General features: G+C 63.2%; 1 protein-coding gene across 1 annotated transcript; it reads left to right on the top strand.

Moving 5' to 3' along the window:
• Positions 1–586: 586 nt before the first annotated feature.
• ADAM11 (ADAM metallopeptidase domain 11) lies at positions 587–16,292 on the top strand. Its single transcript, XM_064733420.1, has 26 exons — positions 587–763; positions 1,906–2,090; positions 3,248–3,324; positions 3,640–3,706; positions 4,072–4,157; positions 4,236–4,302; positions 4,422–4,470; positions 4,558–4,625; positions 5,080–5,154; positions 5,247–5,318; positions 6,327–6,493; positions 6,569–6,653; positions 6,736–6,826; positions 6,924–6,975; positions 7,479–7,578; positions 7,821–7,892; positions 7,974–8,066; positions 8,839–8,919; positions 8,999–9,049; positions 9,846–9,909; positions 9,982–10,081; positions 10,993–11,112; positions 11,211–11,379; positions 12,743–12,857; positions 13,468–13,558; positions 13,946–16,292. The coding sequence occupies exons 1-26, from the start codon at positions 706–708 to the stop codon at positions 13,989–13,991; spliced, it is 2,301 nt and encodes a 766-aa protein (XP_064589490.1). The 5' UTR covers positions 587–705; the 3' UTR covers positions 13,992–16,292.
• The last annotated feature ends 2,415 nt before the right edge of the window (positions 16,293–18,707 follow it).

The following is an 18,707-nucleotide window of genomic DNA, read 5'->3' as shown; positions in this document are numbered from 1 at the left end:
CTCCAATCCCAACTGGAGGCCCTGAACTGGCTGGGGAGCCTGGTACTGGTGTGGGGAGGGTTTGGGGCTGGTACCGGTGTGGGGGTGAATGCCCTGGCTGGAGGGGCTGGTGCTGGTGTGGGGAGGGTTTGGGGCTGGTTCTGGTGTGGGGGTCCGGCACTGGCTGGGCGACAGCAGTGGCTGAGGGGGGTTTGATTCTGTCCCGAGGTTCCAGTATTGGCTGGGGAGCCTCATCCTGGTGTCCCTGTCCCTGGCTGTGGGGTGACACAGTCTGCTCTGGCTGGAGGGTCTGGCACCGGCGGTTCCCGCTGCTGCAGGGTGCCCGGGGCTCCGGTACCATTCCGGGGCTGATGGCACCGGCAGCTCCGGTACCGGCCGGGGGTGCTGGTGCTGCCAGCGGGGCTCCGGTGCTGCAGTGCCGCGGGTGCCAGCGGCGCTGCGGCAGCCGGGGCGGGGAGGGTGGAAGGGGCCGGTACCGGGGGCGGCGGGGCCGGGCGGGGCGGGGCGGGCCCGGGGCGGCGCTGCCGGTGCCGCTGCCGGCGCTGCCGGTGCCGGTGCCGGTCCGGTCCGGCGGGCCCGGGGCCGCGTGCGGGCGGGGCGGGGGCGGCGCTGCCGGCCCGGCCCGGGGCGGGGGGGCCGGACGGGACGGTGACGGTCCCCGGCGCGGCGGGCCCGGCGCGGCCGCCGGCGGAGCATGAGGGAGCCATGAGCCCGCTGCGGGGGTGGCTGCTGGCCGCGCTGCTCTCGCTCGCCCCGCGGGCAGGTAGGTCCGGACCCGCTCCCGCTCCGCCATCGCCGCGGTACCGGCCCCGCTACCGGCTCCGGTACCGGCCGCGCATCGCTCCCGCCGCGCTCCCGGCCCCGCATCGCTCCCGCTCCGCTCCCGGCCCCGCCGCCGCCGCTGCGGCTTTTTCGCTGCATCGACACATTTTTCCGCAGCGCCGCCCCGCAGAGCCCCGGGAGGGGCCGGGCCCGCGATCCCCCCGCACCTGCCCGGCCCCGGCCCCGCAGCCCCGGCCCCGCAATCCCGCGTTCCCCCCCGGCCCCGGCCCCGCGCCCTCCACCGCGCTGTGCCCGCAGCGGCCCCGCCGCGCTCCCTCTCCGGAGGGGCCGCATCGCAGCCCCCCGTGTCCCCTCCGGGATGTGTCCCCATCCCGCATCCCCCGTGCCCTGCATGCCCCATAGATGTCCTCACAGCAGCCCTCCGCGTCCCCTTGGGATGTGTCCCCATAGCGGCCACGCACCGTGTCCCCTGGCTGTCACCTCCAAAGGTGTCCCTGCACCATTCCTGCTGTCCCCTCCTTGTCCCCTCTAGGGGGATGTCCCCATACCGGTCTTCCATCTCCCATTCGGTGGGCCCATTCCGGCCCTCTCTGTCCCCTGGGTGTCCCCTCGGAGATGTGTCCCCATTCCAGCCCCCCCTTTTCCCTGCATGCTCCCTCCAGGATTTGCTGACCCCACCCCAACCTTTCCTCCAGGTGTGCTGGCATTTCCGAGCCCTCTCTCCCCTGCATGTCCCCTTCTGGGATGCATCACTTTATCAGCCACCCATGTCCCCTGTGTGTCCCCTTTAGGACATGCCACTGCACCTGAGACCTCCTGAGCTTCCCCACCCTGCTGTGATCCCCTCCTGGTCACCCCTCCCAGCCCGTGCTGCCTGGCTGTCCCCTCCTGGGCACACCTGGATCTTCCCCAGCTGTGCGCCCTGCGACAATCCCTGGCCATCCCATCCAGGACACGAGTGTCCCTTTCTTGAGCACATTCATCAACTCTGTTCCCTCCTCTCCCACCTCCGCGTGTTCCCACCTCCCTGTCCCTCCTCATCCCCTTGTCCCCAGGCCCTTGTGTCTCTGTCCATCCTCCTCCCGGGGTGGCCGTGACCCTGTCCCTGTCCCTGTCCCGCAGGTGCTGCCTCGCAGGCCGGAGCGCTGCCGCGGCGGCTCCCGCGGGCCGCATGGCAGGAGGGGCGGGTGCTCTCCCAAATCACCCACCCCAGCAGGCTGGTGGGGCAGAGCTCGGGAGGAGAGGTCCCAAAGCATCAGTTGGACACCAGGGTCAGGCATGAGCCCGGAGGAGGAGGAGGAGGACCCGTAAGTGAACGAGAGCCCCCAACCCGCTCCCTTTTCGGGGTCCCTGGCAGGTGGCAGCTCCAGGTCCCCAGGCAGCGCCGTCGCTGGCCCAGCCACACCCCAGCGTGTACCGGCATCCCCAACCGGAGCCCTGATCCCCCAGGGACCATCCCACTGCCGGGAGGGACACGGATTTGTGCCGCAAAATCCCATTAAATCTGGGTGTTGGGAGAGACGAAGCCAGAACAGACCCGTGGGTCCGGCTCAGGCCCCCAGGTCCCACCCGGTGCCGTCCCCAGCCCAGCCCCGGCTCGGGCAATGCCCCCCACCCATCCCCGCCTTTCGGGGTTCGTTTCGGGGTTCGTTTCGGGGTTCGTTTCGGGGAGCAGCTCACGCTCCCCATCCGCCACGGGGGAGTTGCGGTGCTGGCAGCGGCGGAGGCCGGCGCCTATCGATCCCCGTGCGCGCCGGAGAAAGGCGAGATGAGGAGATGCTCTGGCCGCAGAGGTGATTTATTTACACCGGGCGTGGAGTGAAACCTCCGGACGCCGGGAAGCGCTGGCGGGGGGCCAGGGCCGTGTTAAACCCGGGTGTCGCGGCGGGGGGAGCTCGGGGCTGGCAGAGCCCTCTCCGGTAGCGCTGCCGGAGCCCGGGATGCCAACGGGGCCCGGGACATCCCTGTGATGGCAGCTCCTCATCCCGAGCTGCGCCGGGTTCCCAGCAAGGGGATGGGGCACGCAGGGATGGGTTTGGCTTTGCTGCCGTTTCCCCGCCGGTGCCGGGCTCTCACCGGTGTGCGCCGACTTTGCCGGGTGTGAGGCCGCGCCGCAGCGCTCGGCTCCCGCTGCCGGCGGCAGGAATGGGGAATTAGGAATTGGGAATTAGGTCAGGAGCGGCGGCGCCGCAGGGCGGGAGGAGCGGAGGCTCCGGTGCCGCGGGCGGGCTGGGCCCAGCGCTGGGGGGAACCTCCGGTACCCCCACCCCAGCGCAGGTGCCATCCCAGGGCTCCAGAGGTTAAAAAAAAACCCAAAAAAACAAAAAAAACCACCCGAGTTTTATTTATGCTGAATTTTTTGGTTAAAAAAAGTGCATCCTTACAGGCTGTGTATTGGGATTGGGGTTTTCATGATTATTTTAGTTATGAATTTTTGGGGGGTTAACTGCTCTGCCCCCTGCAGGGGCTGCACCTGGCACAGGTGAGCTTCATGGTGCGTGCCTTCGGCTCAGCCTTCACCCTGGATCTCCGGCTGAACCAGTGAGTGAGCCGCGGGTCCTGGCAGGGACCAGGGGCTGCTGCTGCTGTCCCCAGGGCGGAGAGGAGGAGCTGGGGGTGCCCGGGGATGGGGGAGCTGTGCTGAACCATCCAACAGTGCGGGTGGGGCAGAGGGGACAGGGACCCCAAACTGGGGGGGTTCCATGCTGGGGTGGTACCTTGGGTATGGCTGGTGGGTGGTCTTCCACACCGGGGTGGTGCCTGCACGTGGATGGCTGCTGTTGTCTCCCTCTTCCTCCTCTTCCTCCTCTTCCTCCCCGCCCCTTACGGCCTCTTACTCCTCACCTGCTCCCTCAGCCACCTCCTCGCCTCCCACTACGTGGAGCGGCACGTCGGCGCGGGCAGCAACAGCAGCCACAGCACGGTAAGATGTGTGCCATGCCGTGCCAAACCACATGGTGCCAAACCACGCCGTGCCAAACCACACTGTGCTGTGCCAAACTACACCATGCTGTGTAAAATGTGCTGTGCCAGTGCAGGGTTGTGGCGACCAGTTCATAAATCCCACAAAAGCCATTAATGGTCCCCAGCAGCTCATTATCCCCCCTCCCACCCCTGGGTGCTCCTGGGTGCCCCTGGGTGCCCAGCCCTGCCTGGCAGGGTGCTGCCATGGTGCTGGGAGATGCTCCTCGAGCAGGACACCCTGAGGGTGCCCGGCACTGAACCCCAGAGCCCTGGGGGTGTGGGACAGGGCAGCCCCCGATGCTCATCCCCATCCCCGCTCCGCAGGGCGCAGGGGAGCACTGCTACTACCAGGGCCGGATCCGGGGGCAGCCGCGCTCCTTCGCCGCCCTCTCCAGCTGCCAGGGCCTGCGGTGAGTACCCCCAGAGCCGGCAGGGGGGCCGGGGGGATGCACCTCTCTGCACCCCGACACGGCCGCCTCTGTTTGCAGCGGGGTCTTCTCGGACGGCCGAGCCACGTACCTGATCGAGCCCCAGGCGGGCGCCGAGCACGGGCAGGTGAGCGCTGCCACCGCCCCAAGGTGGCTCTGGCTGTGGCCTGGGGACAGCCATGGGGACACGGGGACGTGGCACTCCTCCTGTCGCACGCATGGCCGTGACACCTCTTCCCATTGCAGGGTCTTCGCCCGCACATCGTGCAGCGCATCCCCAGCTGTCCCCGACTGGGTGAGCGCTCTCACAAAGCTGTCCCCTGGCGGTCACCTCGGTGGCCCTGTGTCCTGCTGTGCCACCAGCTCTGTCCCTTCCCTGCAGGCTGCCTCTTCCCTACGCTGAGCCAGCGTGTTCCCGGTGGGATCCCAAAGCTGCGGCGGCGGCGGCAGGTCAGTGGGGACAGCGGGGTGCGCAGGGGACAGAGGACACGGGCAGGGGACAAGGGGGCTGGAGCCTGGTTGATCTCTGTGGGTGCTGCCGGGCTCCTCCACCACGTCCAAGAAAAGGACCAGCCAGCATGGCAGAGCTCGGAAAATGCAAAAGGCTTAAGTCCTTTAACTCAGAGGTTCAAATCCTCTCCCTAGCTTAACTCAAATCATCTCCCACGACTAACTACCCTCTCTTAATCAACCTCATCAAAGCCTGCTCCTATGCCCTCACAATCTTAATTGCAGTGGCCTTCCTCACACTCCTCCGTGGGTGTTTGCAGAGTGCTGTTCCTGCCTGGAACTCTGGTGGGGCCGCATCCCAACCATGGGATGGCTCTGCCCTCTCCCTGCATCCCAACCATCCCCGGAGGGCTCGGGAGCTCCGTCCCGGCTCAGCCGCGGGTTCCCCCTGCAGGTCCGCCGAGCCCAGCACACGGTGCACAGCGAGACCAAGTACATCGAGCTGGCCGTGGTGAACGACCACCAGCTGGTGAGAGGGGGGGTCCCGGGGCTGGCGGGGGTGGGGAGGGGTCGGTCTGGCCCTCGCCTCCCCAATCCCACCCGGCCCTGCTGTGCCCGCAGTTCCTGCAGCTCCGCAAGTCCGTAGTTCTCACCAGCAACTTCGCCAAGTCCGTGGTCAACCTGGCTGACATGGTGAGGGGAGGAATTTGTCCTTGGGGGGGTTGTCCCTGGGAGGATAATCCCCGGCATCTGAAGGGTTTGTCCCTTGGGGCTTCATTACCCTTCATTCCCATGGGATTTATCCCCAGTGGGCAATTCCTGGGTTTATCCCTCTGTCCCAGGGGGGTTATCCTTGAGGGGACTGTTCCCAGCAGCTGGTGGATCTGTTCCCAGGGAGCTTGTCCCTAATTCCTGCTGGTTTACCCCGGGGTTTGGTCCTCAGCACCTGCTGGGTTGGTCCCTTGAGGGTTTGGCCCCAGGGAATTTGTCCCATGCCTATTCTTCCTTTGGCACCTGGTGGGTTTGTCCCAGGGGGGTTATCCTTGAGGGGACTGTTCCCAGCAGCTGATGGATTTGTTCCCAGGACTTTATCCTTAGTTCCTGCTGGTTTATCCTGGAGTTTGGTCCTCAGCACCTGCTGGGTTGGTCCCTTGAGTGTTTGGGCCCAGGGAATTTGTCCCACTCTTCTTTTTCCTTTGGCATCTGCTGGGTTTGTCCCTGGAGGGGTTATCCATGAGGGGACTGCTCCCAACAGCTGTTCCCAGGGATTTTGTCCCTAATTCCTGCTGGTTATCCCGGGATTTGGTCCTCAGCACCGGCTGGGTTGGTCCCTTGAGAGTTTGGCCCAAGGGAGTTTGTCCCATGCTTGTTTTTCCTTCGGCACAGGGTGGGTTTGTCCCTGGAGGGGTTGTCCTTGAGGGGACAGTTCCCAGCAGCTGGTGCATTTGTTCCCAGGACTTTATCCTTAGTTCCTGCTGGTTTATCCTGGAGTTTGGTCCTCAGCACCTGCTGGGTTGGTCCCTTGAGAGTTTGGGCCCAAGGGAATTTGTCCCATGCTTGTTTTTCCTTTGGAACCTGCTGGGTTTGTCCCTGGGGAATTGTCCCTGGTGAGGGATGTGTGTGCCCAGCTCCTGCAGTTGTCCACAGGGGTTTATCCCTGGGAGGTTTCACGTCCCCAGCCCTGTCCCTTTGTCCCCACAGATCTACAAGGAGCAGCTCAACACTCGCATCGTGCTGGTGGCCATGGAGACGTGGGCGGCCGAGGACCGCATCCGAGTGGGACAGGACCCCCTGGAGACCCTGAACGAGTTTGTCAAGTACCGGCGGGAGGGGCTGGCAGAGCACAGCGACACCGTGCACCTCTTCTCGTGAGCGCTGCGCCCACGCGTCCCCCCCGGGCCCGGGGACAGCGTCCCCCGTCCCCACCATCCTCTTCCTCGCAGGGGTTACACGTTCCAGAGCAGCCGCAGCGGCACCGCCTTTGTCGGGGGCATCTGCTCCGCTGCCCGCGCCGGCGGCGTCAACGAGGTGGGTGCGGGGGGACCCCCCCGAGGGGCGCTGGGGACACGCACGGGGGTCCCCGAGGTGACACCGCGTCCCTCCCGAGCAGTACGGCAACGTGGCGGCCATGGCGGTGACACTGGCACAGACCCTGGGGCAGAACGTGGGCATGATGTGGAACAAGCACCGCACGGCCGCAGGTACCGCGGGGACAGCGGGGACAGCGGGGACACGCCGCGGTGCCACCGGGCTGGCGGGGGGACATTCTGCAGCCTCAGCCCTCTCCTCTCCTCGCAGGGGACTGTCGCTGTCCGGACTCGTGGCTGGGCTGTATCATGGAGGACACAGGGTGGGTGCGCGCTCGGGGTGGCACTGCCACATCCTCTGTCACATCCCTGCCACATCCCTGCCATCCCTGCCATATCCCTGCCACATCCCTGCCACATCTGCCACATCTGCCACATCCCTGCCACATCCTCTGTCACATCCTTTGTCACATCCCTGCCACATCCCTGCTACACGTCGTGTGACATCCCTGCCACATCCTCTGTCACATCCCTGTCCCATATCTGCCATATCCTCTGCCATATCCTCTGCCACATCCCTGCCATATCCCTGCCATATCCCTGCCACATCCCCTGCCACATCCCTGCCACATCCCTGCTACACCTCGTGTGACATCCCCTGCCACATCCCTGCCACATCCCTGCCACCACACCTCGTGTCACCGCTGCCGAGCTCCTGCCCGGGTTGGTGTGTCCGGCAGTGCCCCGGGCAGGGTGTGGCGCTGTGACAGTGACAGTGTGACAGTGTGACAGTGACAATGACAGTGACAGTGACCCCACCCCACAGGTATTACCTCCCTCGGAAGTTCTCCCGCTGCAGCATCGATGAGTACAACCAGTTCCTGCAGGACGGCGGCGGCAGCTGCCTCTTCAACAAACCCCTGAAGGTAACACAGCCCCCCCGGCCCTTTGGGGTGACACAGTGGGGACCGATGCTCCGGGGGTCCCTCGAGGTGTCCCCAGCCCCTGCTGAGCTCCCGGAGCAGGGGAACCTCATGGCACCCTTTGGGTGCTGCCATCCCCGGGGATGTGATGCCCTTTTGGGGGGCTCACGGCAGGGGATGGCTCGGGGTCCCCAGCAGCTCCCTGTGTGTGTCTGTGTGTCCCCTGTCCCCCCCGGTCCCCGCAGCTCCTGGATCCCCCGGAGTGCGGCAATGGCTTCGTGGAGGCGGGCGAGGAGTGCGACTGCGGCTCGCTGGCGGTGAGCAGGCCCGGGGATGCTCCTCCTGCTCTGGGAGGGCTGCAGGGATGCCCAGGGGGATGATCCCTGATGTCCCGGCAGGAATGCGCGAGGAGCGGCGGAAACTGCTGCAAGAAATGCACCCTGACCCACGACGCCATGTGCAGCGACGGGCTCTGCTGCAAGGGCTGCAAGGTGAGGGGTCTCTGTCCCTCTGGCAGCGGGGGGACACTCCCTGTGCCCCGAGGGTGCTGAGGGCACCCAGGCTGGCCACCTTTGCAGCAGAACATTGGTAGAAGATAAAGGGATGACTCTTAGCAGGGATTAATCCAAGGTTTTATTCTAGCAGTCCCAAAGGAGCCCCTACACCTCAGGGGGTTCTGCTGAGAGCCTGGAGATGTGCCAAGGTTACATTGAAAGGGAGGTGGAAACCCAAAGTAGAGAACATTTACTGACCAATGAGTGACCCTGAGGGCTGGGTACTGGGGATGGACATTTAGGACAGCATTAATTCTGCTATTTAAATATAGGTTAGCCTGTTAATGGGGAGAGAGTCATAAAGTTCTTATATTTTTGTAGTGTAGAGCTTTAACACACTCTTTGTAAGGCTTGGGGGGCTGAGCCCTGGCTTCTGACTGATCACTCGAGGACCTGGACCAAAGTTTCTAGATGGAGGGGATGGGATGCTGAGTGATTGCCAGAGAGCCAGGGTGAGGGTTTGGGGAGGATCTCATCCAGGGAGAGGGATTACACAGGTAAAGGAAGGAGGGTACAATCTGGGATAAACCATTCAGGAAAAATATGGGGATACAAAACAAAACTACTTCAAAGTATTACAAAGTATAAAAACGCACTACAGCAGTGAGGGGCTGGGGGCATCCAGGGGGCTCAGGGGGGCCAGGATCAGGATGTGGATCCAGTGGGGTCCTGTCCCCTTCCTGCTGAGTGGGGTTTGTGCCCCGGGCAGTACGAGCCACGTGGAGTGTCCTGCCGGGAGGCTGTGAACGAGTGTGACATCCCTGAGACCTGCACCGGGGACTCCAGCCAGGTCAGTGGGGCCAGGGGACACTGGGGACACGTTGTGGGGCCTTGTGGCATCGCCCAACCTGTTCTCCATGTCCCCACAGTGTCCCCCCAACCTGCACAAGCTGGATGGATACTTCTGTGAGAATGAGCAGGTGAGTTCAGCCCAGCCTCACATCCCCACAGGCTCCAGCACTGGGGCTTGTGCATGTTTAAAGTGCATTTGGGACTGTCCAAGGCTGGGAACAGCCTGGCCTGGTGGGAGCTGTCCCTGCCCGTGGCAGGGGATGGAACTGGATGGGCTTTAAGGTCCCTTCCAACTCAAACCAGTTTTGTGACTTTTTGTCAGCAATCGCAGCCACAGCTGAGCCACACACACACCTGGGTGTGGGTTTGGGGGTTTTGGGGGTCCTGAGCCCCTGGGTGTGGGTTTGGAGCCCCTGCTGTCCCCTGGCTGTTGCACACATGTGGTTTCTGATGTGGTTTCTGATCCCTGCACCGCATGACCCAGGGCACAGCTCCTGGAACCACCCATAGGGGGGATGTGTGGGGGGCTCATTGTCCCTGCAGCACCTCCCTGCAGGGCACGTGGGTGAGCCCCTCTGCAGCCTTGTCACCCCTCTTCAGACCCCTGACCCCTGTCCAGCCCCTGAACCTCCAGGACCCCTGACCCCTCTCCTGTCCCCTAAGCCCCCTCCAGGACTTCTCTGCTCTCCAGCCCTGACCCCTCCCTACCCCTGACCACTCTCCAGGCCCTGAACCCCCTCCAGGACCCCTGACCCCTCTCCAGCCCCTGATCCTCCCCCAGCCCTGACCCCTCTACAGATCCTGAGCCCCCTCCATGACCCCTGACTGTTCTCCAGCCCCCTGACCCCTCTCCAGCCCCTGCGCCCCCCTGACCCCCATCCAGCCCCGAATCTCCCCCACCCTGACGCTGTCCCCTCCCCGCAGGGCCGATGCTACGGCGGGCGCTGCAAGACCCGGGACCGTCAGTGCAACGCGCTCTGGGGCCGCAGTGAGTGCCGGCCTGGGGCGGGGAGGGGACACAGGGGGTGACAAGCGGGTGACACTCGCTGCTCTCTGCCAGGCTCGGCCGAGCGCTTCTGCTACGAGAAGCTGAACGTGGAGGGGACAGAGCGGGGGAACTGCGGCCGCGAGGGGCTGGGCTGGCTGCAGTGCAACAAGCAGTGAGTGTCCCCTGTCCCCATGCCACCACCCCTCCAGTGCCACCTGCCCGCCCTGGTTATTGGAATATGATCCCAATATTGATGGATGGAACGTGCCTGGGTTCGTCTGGCCCTTGCTTCTTGACCAGAGGCAGCAACTGTGGTGGTTTCACCTCAGAGACACCTTTGGCTGGCTGGATATTGCAGCAAAAGTGAGGGGGCCACCTCGGGGGTCTCTTCCCTGACTGATCCATCCCCAGGGTGGAGCTGCCCCACGTTGGGCGCCAATCTATTGGAATTAAATCCCAACATTGCTGGATGGAAAGTGCCTGGGCTCATCTGGCCCTTGCTGCTTGACCAAGGGCAGCAGCTGTGGTGGTTTCACCTCACAGGTGCAGGTGCAGGGTGAGACACCTTTGGCTGAGCTGGATATTGCAGCTGGCACTTGGGACAAGTCCAGGCATGGAGGAGCTCAGGTTTACCTCTGGAGGAAAGGCTTTAGGTGATGGTGAAGGAAAAAGGAGTCGGGTCCTGCTGGAGGGCTTGGATCCAGAGCTTTATTCCTGGCCCTCAGGCCTCTGAATGCAGCAACAGCTCCAACAGACCTCCCCGAACTGTGTGGTTGCTGTGTCTTTTAACCCCAGGGAAGGGGTAGGGATCCCACCAACCAGGTGAGGGAGGGGAAGTCTCAGGGGACAAATGACACCTGGATGGCCCAATGTCCCCAGGGCTGAGAGGCATCTTTTGAACTCTGCCGATCACACGATGCCCTTGCTGGCATACTGAGATTGATGGACAGCCCTCAGCAGGAGACAAGGGGAGGGGAAGGGAGAGGGTATTGGCACACCTGGGGGAGGAACTGGGATAGCTGAAACAGGCCATTCCATCACACTGCAACACCTGGTGACACCACCGCTGTCCCCTCTTTGAAGGGACGTCCTCTGCGGTTTCCTCCTGTGCGCCAACATCTCGGGCTCGCCGCGGCTGGGGGAGCTCAGCGGGGAGATCGCCACCACCACCTTCTACCACCAGAACCGCTACGTGGACTGCAGGTACCGGCAGCGCCGGCACCGGCACCGGCCGCGGCTCCTCGGGGTGCCGGTGTCACCCGGTGTCACCCGGTGTCACCCGGGGGGCTGTCCTGCCACAGGGGCGGCCACGTGCAGCTGGTGGACGGCTCGGACCTGAGCTACGTGGAGGACGGGACGCCCTGCGGGCCCGGAATGCTCTGTCTCGACCGCAAATGCCTTCCAGCCACCGCCTTTAACTTCAGCTCCTGCCCCGGCAGCTGGGACGGGAAGATCTGCTTCGATCACGGGGTGAGGGATGCTCTGGGGACAGGGGGACACCCCGGGGGTGCCACGATCCGTCCTTACGAACGGGGTTCGTGATGGTTTGTGGGGTGATGTCAGGGTGCAAAAAATCAGCATGGCACAAGGGGGTTTGCAGTAATAATCCTTATTGTATCTGTTTCTCCCCCCTCACAATTTCCAATAGAATTATCACACTAAAAACCTCTGAGTTATCTAGAGATTTTGAGATCTCCCCGACGTAACAGGCGGATCCTCGGCTGGACTGGATCAAAGGACTATTTATCTACATTTCTGATGGGGATCTTACTTTTCTAGTATATTAATTACAATCCACTTCCAATCCTTAGAATATGGTTTAAATCCAGAGAAGTGTAATGCACCTTTATTGAATGACCACAGTAAAATGCGATAGAGGGATTAAGGGAGAGAAAAAGATAGAGAAAGAGAAAGGAAAGAGAGAGAGAGGGGGAAAAAACTCTCCCTCAACTTCCCCCAACACTCATATGGGGATAGTTTTCCTGAGTTGGGAGTTATTTGGGTGAGTCAAAAGTTTAGTGCAGTCAGGAGGATACTTAGGGTTAGTATGATAAGATTATGTTTATTATGCTTCTCTGGATTAAAACCATATTCTAAGGATTGGAAGTGGATTGTAATTAATATACTAGAAGAGTAAGATCCTCATCAGTAGATAGAAATGTAGAGGAGTAGTCCTTTGGTCCAGTCCAGTCGAGGATCTGCCTGTTACATCGGGGAGATCTCAAAACCTCCAGCTAACTCAGAGGTTTTTATTATAGAAAATTGTGAGGGGGGGGAAACAGATACAATAAGGAACAGGTGTAACAGGTAGTCCATGCTCTCAGCAGTAAATAAGAGCCATTGTTTTCGTGGTCCCGTTGTCACAACCTGCAGGCAAACATCTCGCTTTGGTCAGCTTTGGACCCCCACACACCTGCCCTGGGCTGGGGGTCTCAGTCCCAGTCCTTGGAAGGAGCAGAGGGGCCTTTTCAGTCCTTGATGGAGAGGCTTCTTACATCTCTGTCTGTCTGTCACGGTGGTTGTAAAGCAGGTGAGGGTCTTCTGTAGGAGACCACATGAAACTCAGGAGAAGTCCAGCCAGGCCGAGAGGTGGGACAGCTCCCACGGCTATTGTTGAAAAAAGGGCACGGTGCCCCCTTAGCATACAGCAAACACACCTGTGAAAACAACAACCTAGCAATGCTCTCAGATCTCAGGGCCTTGGCGTGTGACTTTCTCCTTCAGAGCCAGAGATTCTAGACAGGGCAGGTTTTCTCTTCAGTGGTCCCCTAAAGAGGCAGATGAGGGAAAATTCATGCAGATTCTCACAGGGGGTGATGCTGTCCCCTCACAGGTTTGCAGCAACGAGGGGAAGTGCATCTGCCGGGCCGAGTGGACGGGCAAGGACTGCAGCGTCTACGACCCCATCCCGGAGCCGAAGCCCACGGGGGAGACGGAGCGATACAAGGGTCCGTGTGCCCCGGGGACAAGGCTCCCTGCTGTCCCCAGGCCACACAGCCTGGGCTGTCCCGCACTGTCCCCAGCCAGAGTGTCCCCTCCCCACCCTGGTGCTGCAGCTCAGCCGGGCAGGGCTGGGTTTGTCCCCTCTCCCGGGTCCCCACAGCTCTGGGGCTGTGTCCCTGTGTCCCCATGTCCCCACTGAGGTGGGTCCCTGTGCTGGGTTTGCCACCCTCCCATGTCCCCACAGTGCTGGGGCTGTGACCTGGTGTCCCCATGTCCCCACATCCTGTCCCCACTGAGGTGGGTCCCTGTGCTGGGCTTGTCCCCCCTCCCAGGTCCCCACAGCTCTGGGGCTGTGTCCCTGTGTCCCCCTGTCCCCTCCCCATTGACATATTCCCTGTGGCTGGGTTTGTCCCCTTCCCGACTCCCCATGGCCCTGGGGCATCCCCGGGGCTATGTCCCCCTGTCCCTCTGTCCCCATGTCCCCTCCCCACTGACATGTTCCCTGTGGCTGGGTTTGTCCCCTTCCCCACTCCTCGGGGCTATGTCCCCATGTCCCCGTGTCCCCTTCCCACTGAGTGTGACCCTGTCCCCTCCCCCCTGTCCCGTCTGTCACAGGTCCCAGTGGCACCAATATCATTATCGGCTCCATCGCGGGGGCCGTGCTGGTGGCTGCCATCGTCCTAGGGGGGACAGGCTGGGGATTTAAGTAAGCAGCCACCGCCGCATGGCTCGTCCCCTCCGCTGCTGTCACCGGCCACGTCCCCTGCGCACAGCGTCACCGCCGGGACGCTGCCAGTCCCCCCTCGGCTCCCCTGTCCCTGCCTGCTCCCCTGTCCCCGCCTGGTCCCTTGTGCCATCCCCTGCCTGTCCCCAGCCCTGCCTGCCCTGCCTGCATGTGCCATCGGGGTGTCACTGTCACTGTCACCCGTGGCTGTGTCCCCAAGCATGAGATGCTGGGTTGGGGTCCCCACCATGTGTGGCACCGCTGCTGCCTGTGGCGGGATCAGGGACACCGGGGAGGGGACAGCGGGGACCCGGGGGTGGCGGTGGTGGCACTAACGCTGCTCTCCTCTCCCCCTGCCACCCCCCCAAGGAACATCCGCCGAGGAAGGTACGACCCGGCGCAGCAGGGAGTGTAACCGTGTCCCCCCCATCGTCCCGTCACCGTCCCTGTCACCGTCACCGTCACCGTGCGGCAGCCCGACGGCGTGGGAGCCTGTCTGTCCGTGTGCTGTGTGTCCGGCCGTGCTGTCTCCATCTCTGTGCCCCCCCGGCTGAAGGGGAGCCGCGCTGGGGGGGGGTCTGACAGCATCCCCCCCTTGGTGCTGGCTCATTTCAGCTCAGTGTCCCCCCGTGTGTCCCCCCCGTGTCACAGCCCCCCACTAAACGCTCCCCACTTTGTGTTGCAGGTCCGGGGGGGCCTGAGCGGGGCCGCTCCGCCCCACCCCCCCAGCGCCTCATTAACACCAATTAACGGGGGCGGCGCTGCCGAGGCTCCGGCCCACGAGGAGAGCGGGGAGGGGGGGACACCCGGGAGCGCCCCCCGGCCCCCCCAGCACGGCCACGAATGTCCGGGGACCCCCCGGCCCCCCCGGCAGGCACGGGAGCCATGAATGTACCCGCGGGGCCAGGGGACCCCCGCCCACACCCCCACACCCCCACAGCCCCACATCCCTCCAGCAGCATCTTCCAGCCAGGTCCTGGCACCCCAAAAGGCAGGGCAGTGTCACCAGGACGAGGGCAGTGTCACCACGATGGGGTCAGTGTCCCCAGGATGAGGCCATTGTCACCAGAACAATGCCAGTGTCCCCAGGAAAATGCCAATGTCCCCAGGATGGGGCCAGTGTCCCCAGGATGAGGCCATTGTCACCAGGACAAGGTTAGTGTCCCCAGGATGTGGCAATTGTCACCAGGCCAATGCCAGTGTCCCCAGTACCAGGCCACTGTCCCCAGGAAAATGCCAGTGTCCCCAGGATGAGGCCATTGTCACCAGGACCAGGCCAGTGTCCCCAGGACAATGCCAGTCTCCCCAGGACGAGGGCAGTGTCCCCAGGATGGGGCCAGTGTCCCCAGTACCAGCCCAGTGCCCATCCCCAGTTCAGGGCCTGGAGTTGTGCCCCCCCTGCCCAGTGGCCAGACGGGGTCCCTTGGGGTCCTGCACCCCAAATGTGCCTCCCCGCCCCCCAGAGCAGCTCAGCACCCCCATGTTGGGTTTGTCCCCTTAAATTGTCCCCCCATCCCCAAGCCATGGGACCCCGAAGTCCCCAATGGTGGGACAGGGGTGTCCCCAAGGCTTCCCCCCTTCACCAGCTCAGGCAGGTGACCCCCAAACTGGTGGCACTGGGGCTGGGGGGGACAGAAGGGTACAGGGGACACAGGGCAGCTTGCTGGGTGGCACTTGTCATCCCAGCCCCAAGGCAGGCTGGTGGCACCCCAGGCTGGCTGTCCCCCACATCACCCTGTGGCACGTGGCACTTGTCACCTGCACGGGTGGCTCTGCAGGGCCACCCAAAGCACAGCACACAGAGCACTGGGGGCCACACGGGTCCCTGTAACCACTGGTGACACTCAGCATGGAGGGGACATCACCTCTGGTGACACTTGGTGACACAACCCAGTGTGTGTGGGGACACTCCTGGGGACACCCAGCACGGGACAATGGGGGATGGCACCCACTGTCCACAGCAGTGTGGGGTGTCCCCTCTGTGTCCCCTCCTCGCCCACCACCAGGTCCCTTTGCCATGGAGACAGAGAGTGACCAAACGTGTCCCCAAGCCCAGCCATGGCCATGGGGTGGCACCCAGCCTGGTGTGACACCCACGGGTGCTGTGGCTGTGGTGGCACCCCAGGGGACAGCGTGGGAGGTGACAGCAGGACGGGGGTGGTTGGGATCCAGTGGTGGCTTCTGGTGTGACATATCAGCTCTTGGACACCTGGGGACCTGGGATCGCCGTGGGCATCAGGGCTCTGGGATCAGCCCCATCTGTCACTGTCACCAGAGTGTCCCCACAGCTGCCACAGCCACAGTGCCGGGCTGCTCCCCACAGCGAGGGGACACCCCCGGTTCAGAGCAAGAAGCCACCGCTGTCACTGGGTTTGGGGACATCCATATATATATATTTATATATATATATATAAAAATATAAATACCGGGATTTTTCTTAATGATTTTAACGCTGTCAGGGCGGCGGGGGGAGGGCAGGGGGGGGCACCCGGTGCTTCCAGAGCCAAGAGAGCAAAACCCCCCCGGCCCCCGCTGCTGCCTCGGGCCCGGCCCCCCCAGCCCCGCCCCGAGCCCCGCTCCGTCCCCGGCCCCGAGCCCCGCTTTGCACGCGCTGGGAGCCGCCACCGGAGCCCCGGAGCCGCCCGGCCCTGGCTCCGGCCTCGGCCGACTCCTGCCATGTCGCAGAATTTATTTACAATAAAGATTTGGAAAAGGATGGGGCTGTGCTTGTCACCCGCGTGGGGAGAGGGGGACGGGGACAGGAGGGCGGGAGGGTGCCCGGGTTTCATCAGTGAGGATGCTGCGGTCCTTGGAGCCCTAAAGCTCATCCCACCATGTCCCCAGTGTCCCACATTCCAGCCTGGCCTGTCCCTCACGCTGAGCCAGGAGCCACACCCGATGTGGCTCCCGGCATGGAGAGGATGGCACATGGTGTCACCCAGCTCCCTCCTTCCAGGAGTTTGCCAGGCTGGGGACGCTGTCCCACCGTGGGGACACGTGGCTGCTCCTCGTCCCAGCACGGGGATGCTCGGGACCTGTGCAAGGACACCCTTGTCCCAGCATGGGGACATTGCCAACCCTGTCCCACCATGGGGACACTGCACCCCTGTCCACGGGGACACTGCTCCACCCTCCCAGACAGGCACTGCCACCCTTCCGAGCACGGGACACCGCTCTATCCCTGTCCCAACACAGGACATGGCTCCATCTGTCCCACCACGGGGACACTGCCACCCCTGTCCCAGCACAGGGACACTGCTGAACTTTTGTCCCACCATGGTGACACTGCTCTGTCCCTGTCCCAGCAGGGGGACACTGCTCCATCCCTGTCCCACCGTGGGGACACATGGCTGCTCCTCGTCCCAGCACAGGGATGCTCAGGACCTGTGCAAGGACACGGATCCATCTGTCCCAGCGCGGGGACACTGTTCCATTCCTGTCCCACCATGGGGACACTGCCACCCCTGTCCAAGCATGGGGACATTTCTCCATCCCTGTCCCCAGCACGGAGACGCTGCTCCATCTGTCCCAGCACGGGGACATTGCTGCACCCTGTCCCAGCACGGGACATTTCTCCATCTGTCCCAGCACGGGGATACTGCTCTATCTTTGTCCCAGCATGAGGACATGGCTCCATTGCTGTCACACCATGGGGACACTGCCACCCCTGTCCCAGCATGGGGACGCCAGTCCATCCCTGTCTGAGCATGGGGACACGGCTCCGTTCTTGTCCCACCGTGGGGACATGGCTCCATCTGTGCCAGCACGGGGACACTGCACCATCTGTTTTCCAGCACAAGGACATTTCTCCAGCCCTGTCCCACCACAGGGACACGGTTCCATCCCTGTCCCAGCACGGGCTGATCTCTCCCCGGGCACACCGGGCTGATCTCTCCCTTCACTCCGCTCTCCCCGCACTCCGACCAGGAGAGGGCTCTCCCAGCACAGCCCAGGGATGCGCAGGAGCCGCTCCAGGTCCCCAGGAGCCATCCCCGTGTCCCCGCGGTGCCATCCCCGCACATCCCTGCGCTGCTCAGGGGGCACCACAGGAGCGTCTCTGCCCGCAGAGGGGACAAGGGGCAGCACTCAGGACAATCCCGCTGTGCCACCTCCCCCAGAGCCCCCGGAGTGGGGCTGGCAGTGCCTGGGGGGACCCCGGTGTCCCCGAGGGTGGCAGGAGAACGCACCGGCCCCAGGTCCCGGAGGGGATGAGCTGAGCTCAAGCCGGGCTGCTGGGGGTGTCTGAGCATCTCTGGGTGCTGGGGGTATCTGAGAACCTTGGGGTGCTGGAAGTGTCTGAGCATCTCTGAGTTTTGGGGGTGTCTGAGCACCTTGGAGTGCTGGGAGTGCCTGAGCATTTTGGGGTGCTTGGGGCGTCTGAGCACCTCGGGGTGCTGGGGATGTCTGAGCATCTCTGGGTTTGGGAGTGCCTGAACATCTCAGGGTGCTCTGGAGAGTGCTGAACATTTTGGGGTGGGGTGCTGAGCCCTCTGGGTGCTCTGGAGGTGCTGAGTGTCTCGGGGTGCTGGGGATGTCTGAGCATCTCTGGGTTTTGGGGGTGCCTGAGCATCTCTGGGTTTTTGGGGGTGTCTGAGCATCTTGGTGTGCTGCTCCCTCGGGAGAACAGCCAGCCCCGGGCAGTGTCTCCCACCTCATTAAACCCATCCCCATCAGCCTCTTCCTCTGCCCCTATGACAGGGTGAGGGGTGAGGAAGGGGCTGGAGGGTCCTCTGGTGACAGTGCCCAGGGGATGAGGGGGGTCTGCACCAGGACCTGCTGACCCCTGTGTCCCCCTGTGTCCCCTGTGTCCCCCTGTGTCCCCTGTGTCCCCCCAGGAGCAGCTCTGCACCCCATGAAGGGTTTGGTGCGGTTTTGCTCCATCCACAGCAGAGCTGTGCCACAGCACAGAGTTATTTTGGGCTGGTGTCGAGATACCAGCGCGATGAGTGAGTCAGAAACATTCCAGATGCACTGGCTGCTTCTGAATCTTTGAGTTATTCCAAATCTTCGGGGTCAGGAGGGCAAAAAACAAGGAATCCAAGTGGGCCCAGCTGAGCCTGCTGCCCTGCAGGGTCACACAACACCCACAGCTCTCGAGCAGGGCAGGGTTTGGGACACAAGGACACCACGA

Source organism: Zonotrichia leucophrys, chromosome 27 (genome assembly GCF_028769735.1).
Source record: "Zonotrichia leucophrys gambelii isolate GWCS_2022_RI chromosome 27, RI_Zleu_2.0, whole genome shotgun sequence".
Classification (NCBI taxonomy): domain Eukaryota; kingdom Metazoa; phylum Chordata; class Aves; order Passeriformes; family Passerellidae; genus Zonotrichia; species Zonotrichia leucophrys.
The sequence above is the reverse complement of the archived record's forward strand: the minus strand, read 5'-3'. Positions and strand labels throughout refer to the sequence as shown.